This window comes from Argentina silus (genome assembly GCF_951799395.1).
Source record: "Argentina silus genome assembly, chromosome: 4".
NCBI classification, from domain to species: domain Eukaryota; kingdom Metazoa; phylum Chordata; class Actinopteri; order Argentiniformes; family Argentinidae; genus Argentina; species Argentina silus.
In genome coordinates, this window is record NC_139658.1 from 12,998,407 (window position 1) to 13,005,810 (window position 7,404).

The window sequence follows — 7,404 nt, forward strand, 5'->3', positions numbered from 1 at the left end:
GGTCACTCCTACCAGGTTACGTGGGGAGGATCGCTGTCCTCTCCACGACCCCTCACCACTGGTGTCCCCCAGGGCTCTGTCCTTGGGCCTTTACTGTTCTCTCTCTATACCAAATCTCTCGGCTCTGTAATTTCTTCACATGGTTTCTCCTACCACACCTACGCAGACGGCACTCAACTTTTTCTCTCTTTCCCCCCTTCTGACTCACAGGTGGCAACACGTCTCGGCATATCTTGCATACATTTCTGCTTGGATGTCAGCCCACCACCTAAAGCTCAACCTTGACAAGACTGAGCTGCTCTTCCTCCCAGGGAAAACCTGCCCTCTCCAAGACTTCTCCATCACAGTAGAAAACTCTACTGTGACCTCCTCCCATACAGCTAAGAACATTGGGGTGATCCTTGACAACCGCTTATCTTGTGTGGTGAGTATCACAGCGACAGCATGCTCCTGTAGATTCTTCCTCTACAACATCAAAAGGATACTTCCATTCCTCACCAGAGAAGCAGCAGCACAACTTTTGGTCCAACCGACGAGCGGCACTTGTAATCTCTCGCCTTGACTACTGCAATGCACTCTTGGCCGGACTCCCCGCCTCCTCCATCAGGCCTCTGCAGCTCATCCAGAACACTGCCGCTCATCTGGTGTCCAATCTCCCCAAATTCTCCCATGTCATGCCTCCTCCACACCCTCCACTGGCTCCCGGTAGCAGCTTGCATCAAATTCAAGACCCTGGTGCTTGCCTACAAGGCGGCAAAGGGAACAGCCCCTCCCTATTTGCAAGCAATGGTTAGCCCCCAAACCCCTGCAAGATCACTCCACTCGGCTGCCCGCCTGGCACCGCCGCCTCTACGTGGATGCAGTGGCCGCGCTACTTGGTCACGGCTTTTCACTGTCCTGGCGCCCTGCTGGTGGAATGAACTTCCCACTACTGTCAAGACTGCAGAGTCACTTCCGATCTTCGGCCATAGATTGAAAACCCATATCTTCAAGCTATATCTTAACAGTCCCTCCTAAAGACTGCTTCACCCTCACTACCCCCCCTACACTAACCCTAACCCCAACCCCGAGACCTCTTCTCCCCTGCTACACCCCTGTACAAGTTCTCTCCTGCTAATAAAATATATATATATAAAAAATTTAAAAAAATAGCCTACTGGCATTACGACTGCCAATGGCCCCTGGTGTGAGAATTGATTACTTTGTCTTATGATGATTGTTGGATAGATGATTCACTTACTTAAACAAATGTATTGTTGTAAGTTACTTTGGATAAAGGCGTCTGCTAAATGCCATAAATCTAAATGTAAATGGTTGCGTGGCCAGCAAGGAGGCGGAGCTCCATAATTTTGTAATGCTCGATTGTGGCCCCATCGGCCAGGGGATCTAACAGCTCCTTAGCCTGTAGGTAGACAGAGAGGAGGGTTGTGGCGTTGATGGAGTGCACTGCCTGCACAAAGGCTTTGTAGATTCTGTCATAGGTGGCTGCGTTAAAGTGCCGCCATCATGTAGGAGGAGGCAGTGGTTGCCTTGGGGTCGAGATATTCCAATAATGCCCCCACGAGCGGGAGGGAGTTCCAGCCCAGTGCCTCCACATCATATAAATCCAGGTGGCCGCAGCTAGGTCTGATGACACTGGAGGAGAGGGGTTTATCCCACATATACTGAATCTGAGATAAGGAGTCTGGGAAGACATGCAAGCGCATGTGCGGATGGGGCTTCACCCGTTGAGGTGAGACCATCCAGCCTAGTCCTCTTAGTGGGTGGAGGGGGCCCAGGAAGCTCAACATCGAGTTTTACTGCAGCACGTCTGATTGCTTCCATGAAAGCAAAGTCTGTTCCATTGGCTAGTTAGTCTTAACTCATGTGGAAAACACGAGGGGGCAAACTAGACTATTTCTTTCACTTGTGCAGTAAAAGAGCTCTTTCACTTTTGGTCGCCGGGGCTCCCGCGGTGGGATGGAGAGATGGTCCTCCGCCAAGGTCACGGCGGTCGCGAGAACCTGGGGTCGGTGGTACTGGACCCAGGTGGCGGTCTAGGCCGGGATCCCCGTGAGGAACTGCTCCATCACCACCCGGTCCCCGACCTCCTCCGCCGAGCTATTCCTCGGGTCCAGCCACCGCCACGCGCTGACCCGCATTCGCTGGGCGTAGGCAAAGGGCCGGCTCCCCTCCTCCATCGTCAGGGCCCGGAACCAGCGACGGTGTTCCCCCGGGGTGAGGCCCAGGCGGTCTCGAATTGCCCGGGCTAGGGAGGGATAATCCCGCTGGGCGGCCATGGGCAGCGAGCTGCGCCTCACCTGACAGGAGGGGCAGCAGATGGTACGCCCACTCGCCGACCGGCCACCCCGAGATTCTCGCCGTCCCCTCGAACACCGCCAGGAACGCCTCCAGGTCGTCCAGGTCTCCATTTTCTGGAGGTGGACCTTGGGGGGACCTTGCGCCAGCCCCGCTTTGATGGCCCCGACGAGCTCCCGGAGGAGGGCACGGTCCTCAGCCCTCGCCGTCACCATCTCCTCCACCGCGGACTGCTGCTCCTGCTGCAGGTGGGCCTGCTGCTCCAGGATAAGGGTCATCCTGGAGATGGCCGCACTTAATGTCTCCATCTTCCTCTGTGTCCCAGGTTGGGCGCCAATGTAGTAAGGTCCTAGACACAGAGGCGGACTCGTGGTGGTGATAAGGGAAGATAGCCCGTTTATTTAGAATTCTTCCGGTCCTCAGCGACTTTTCAGACTTTAGCTTTTCAGCCTTCTCGTCTATCTCCTCGTCGCTGTCGTCCAGCCCTCCTACTGAAAGCAGAGGCACACACATCTTAAACCATTCATTAATGAGGCTTCATTCACAACAGGTGTGCGACAAAGCCTCGCTTCCGCACCTTGGCCACGGTCCTGTAGCACCCTCTACAGGCCAAACGCTGCATATCCCCCCACCTGACTGAAGAAAGCCATTACAGCGGCCAAGAGGCAGTACAGAGAGAAGCTGGATGGCTTCTACTCCACTGCTGACTCCGGGCGGATGTGGCAAGGCCTGCAGCACATCACAGACTACAGGACCACCACCAACACCATCAGCTCCACAGACAGCCTGCCGGACGACCTTAACATCTTCTACACCCGCTTTGAGACCTCCAGCCACAGCACAGAGAGGAGGCACACAGACACCGGGACCACCCGACCCCCCTCCCCTCCACTAACCATCTCATCAGGCCAGGTAAACAAAGCCCTGAGGAAGATCAACCCCCGCAAGGCAGCAGGACCAGACAACATCCCTGGGCGGGCTCTCAGAGCATGTGCTAACGAGCTGGCTGATGTTCTCACCTCCATCTTCAACCTTTCCCTCAGTCACAGCACTGTTCCCTCCTGCTTCAAGACCACAACCATCGTCCCCCTTCCCAAGAAGAGCCAACCTGCCTGCCTGAATGATTATAGGCCAGTAGCACTCACTCCAATCATTATGAAGTGTTTTGAGAGAGTGGTACTGGCACACATTAAGAGCAGCATGCCGGACACCCTAGACCCCCTGCAGTATGCCTACCGGCCCAACAGGTCCACCTCAGACGCTATCGCTGCTGTCCTCCACTATTCTCTCTCCCACCTGGAAAACAAAGACTCCTACATCAGGACGCTCTTTGTAGACTACAGCTCCGCTTTTAATACAGTCATCCCCCACAGACTCATCCACAAAATGTCCACACTTGGCCTGCACCCCACCCTCTGTGACTGGCTCCTAGGCTTTTTGACTGGCAGGCCCCAGTCTGTCAGGATTGGCAATAGGACTTCAGCCAGCATTATTACAAATGTTGGCACCCCACAGGGATGCGTCCTCAGCCCCATCCTCTACACCCTGTTCACCCACGACTGTGTCGCCTCCCACAAGGACAACATCATCCTAAAGTTTGCAGACGACACCGCAGTGATAGGATGCATCACTGGTGGGGACGAAGCGGCTTACAGGAGGGAGGTGGCCAGTCTGGTAACATGGTGTGAGGACAACAACCTCACCCTCAATATGGACAAGACGAAGGAGATGATAGTGGACATGAGGAAGAAGAGGGGACCTCATCGGCCACTGTACATCCGGGAGCTTGAAGTAGAGAGGGTGAGCAGTTTCAAATACCTGGGCGTCCACATCAGCGAGGACCTCACCTGGACACTTAACACCACTCAGCTGGTTAAGAAGGCCCAACAGCGGCTGTACTTTCTGAGGAGGCTGAGGAAGTTTGGCATGTCGCCCAAGATCCTCAGCAACTTCTACAGCTGCATTGTTGAGAGCATCCTAACTAGCTGTATCACTGTGTGGTACGGCAGCACTACTGCTATGGACCGCAGACGCCTGCAGAGTGGTGAAGACCGCTGAGAAAATCACCAGGACTCCACTGCCCTCCCTGCAGAGCATCTACCACCGCAGAGTCCACAGGAGAGCCGCCTCCATCCTCAAGGACCCCACCCACCCCCAGCACGGACTGTTCACACTTCTACCCTCAGGCCGGAGGTACAGAAGTGTTAAATGCAGGACAACCAGACTAAAGAACTGCTTCTTTCCCACTGCCACCAGGCTCCTAAACAACCCATAGGAGATTAAGACTAATATAACCCTACTACCTCATAACCAGTTTGCATAATTGCACTGCTACGTTTGCACTGTTTATTATTATTATTGCTGCTATTCTTATTTTATGCCTTAAATTTTGCTGTCTTGTACATTTGTTTAGTATATATTGTATATTCTTTTGTATTGTATATTTTACATTGGTTGGCATTCTGCGGACAGCAAAGTAAGAATTTCGTTGTACAGGGAAACATGTTTTCTACTGTGCCAATGATAATAAACACTTTGAATCTTGAATCTTGAATCTTGAACATGCAGTAAAAGAGCTCTTTCACTTTCTGTGGTAAAAGAGGGGAGCACCTCGATGGTCATGTTGCAACAAAACTCAAGTGGTACCCGAAGAGCACGAGAGAAAGTAGCTAGGCTAGTGACTAATTCAATGTCTTGTTTATGAACCAAACCAGAAAAAACTTTGCTTGGTAAAGCCTGAATCAACAGGATTCCTGTGGGGAAGAATAAGCAACCTAACGCCCCAGGGAAAGCTGTTTTCTAACTTTCCATTGGAACAGTTAAGGTAGGTAGCTAGGTTCTATCAGAACACTGCATATGGGCTTGTGAATAAGCGAGTGAAGAGTGAAAAAAATGAAGTGGGTGCACTGTGCATTAACTGTTCCAGGTGTGATTAAAGAGGGTTTCAAAAATCTCACTATGCTTATCCCATAGTTAGATGTCCAACCGAGTCGACTGAAAGACAAGCACACATTCACTTTGTATTCCATACATGAACAATGCAAAACCCATTACAGCCCTGGTGAGAGAGGTATGCTTCAACAGCATGATTAGAACAGTCCTTGAATAGTAACAAGTATCTATACCATCCATTAAACGATCATCATTACTGCCTTCACCCCCCTCTTCCTGTCCTCTCTCTCTCTGCTGATCTCAGCATTTCCCAAAAGAGCATATTGTCACATGCCAAAACAAGAGAATGCATCTATATAAACCAGTAGCTTTGCCTCTCCATCTCACAGCCTAGCCAAATAGGCACAAGGAGGACCGTCTGCCCGTCTCGTCATTGAAATATGGAGTGCCAGCACTAACAGAGAAAAGACTCTGATCAACTACAGCTGCAGCCGGTTTACTGTATTGTCTGCTCATCCGAAGCTTTGATGTTGATCAGGTGTGTTTCAGTGTGGTCATAGCCAGCCTTGTCTAGTCTACTCTGACATTCAACCATACTCTTTTTAATTGTTCTGTACGTGATGTTATTATGTGTTTGCCAGGTAGAGTTCTCAACAGTTGATGAGTAATGAACTTCACAATAAGACAGGACCTGTTCAGGGAGGCTTTCATCAAAAACTTCATCACGTTCACTCTGGGTGTGATCATCAACTATATTAATGGAACGTTTGTCTACACTTTCTTCAAGAGTGAGTTATTCTACCGGGACCCCAGGTATATACTCTACATTCACCTGGTGATCAACGACATGATCATGCTCTCCCTCTCAGTGATCTTGCAGGTTGTGGTCTACACTGGGACATTGATGAATGTGTCAGTGTGCTTCTTTGTACTGCTGTTAACTTCGACCACAAATAAGAATAACCCTCTGAACCTGGCAGGCATGGCCATAGAAAGGTACATTGCTGTGTGTAAACCTCTCCATCACTCTCAGATCTGTACAGTCCGCAGGACCTACATCCTCATCTGCCTCATCTGGGGTGTGGCGGTCATCCACGGACTCATTGATATCATCATCGTGCTCGCAACTCAACCATTGTCTTTTCTCTCCTCAGGCATTCTGTGTTATATCGCAAGATTATATAATTCAGTGTATCATAAGGCTAAAAGCACAGCTATGAATGTAATGTACTTGTCGTTTGTGTGGTTGACATTGGTTGTGACTTATTTAAAGGTCCTATTCGCTGCCAAAGCTGCTTCCACAGACAGTGTGTCAGCTAGAAAGGCTCGTAACACCATACTGCTACATGGGCTACAACTCCTGCTCTGTATGTTGGCATACATCTCCCCTATGCTGGACCTGGTTCTCATACCTTACTTCCCAAATTACCGTAGAACCATTCTGTTTTCTAACTTTGTTGTGACTAATATCTGTCCCAGGCTTCTAAGCCCCCTGGTCTATGGGGTACGAGATAAGAATTTAATCAAATACATGAAACATTATTTCTCCTGTAATTTGTGTCCCATGCAGATAAAACCAACTTCATTCCAAATAAACAAGTAAATGTAATTTGATATAAATTCAACAATTTAAGTCATGCATTTTCTTTTTAATTGTCTTTAGTAACCTTGACTTTATGAATCTGTAATTGAACACTGCAATTACTGCAGTCATAATACTCTACTCACATTGTTACATTGTAATTTAATGACTGTGTTAAAGGTTTTTGTTTCTACACAAGATGATCAAGGAAGGGCCTACATCACTTAAGTCAATACTCAATATGTGAACTACAATGTCATAATAGGTTTGATGATTTACCGACAATAAGCAACAGAGGGAAGATTTCATTGCAGTAATGCTCTCCTTGAAATAAGCATATTATCATAAAATAGTATGTTCTTTTATAGTAGCCATATAGGCCCGATGTTGGACTGTGCAGAAACAATCTGAATTTTGCTTACTTTACGTTACTTTTCATAGCACATGTTACGTTTACATTGCCTTGGAAAAGTATTCACCCCCCTGCACAATTTCCACATTTTGTAAGCTCAGAGCCACACATTTAAATACATTAAATTGGGATTTTTTCCATTGATCTACACAGCCTACTGGACACTTTCAAAGTGAAAGAAGAATTCTGAAAAATGTCAATAATTTGTTATGTGAGAAAA

At 48.9% G+C, this 7,404-nt stretch overlaps 1 protein-coding gene across 1 annotated transcript; it reads left to right on the forward strand.

Moving 5' to 3' along the window:
* Nucleotides 1–5,857: 5,857 nt before the first annotated feature.
* Nucleotides 5,858–6,793, forward strand: LOC310803077 (odorant receptor 131-2-like; the record flags this gene model as incomplete). The annotated part of the gene is made up of 1 exon (XM_083667713.1): nucleotides 5,858–6,793. One exon carries the CDS (start codon nucleotides 5,858–5,860, stop codon nucleotides 6,791–6,793), a length of 936 nt encoding a protein of 311 aa, XP_083523839.1.
* Nucleotides 6,794–7,404: the final 611 nt, after the last annotated feature.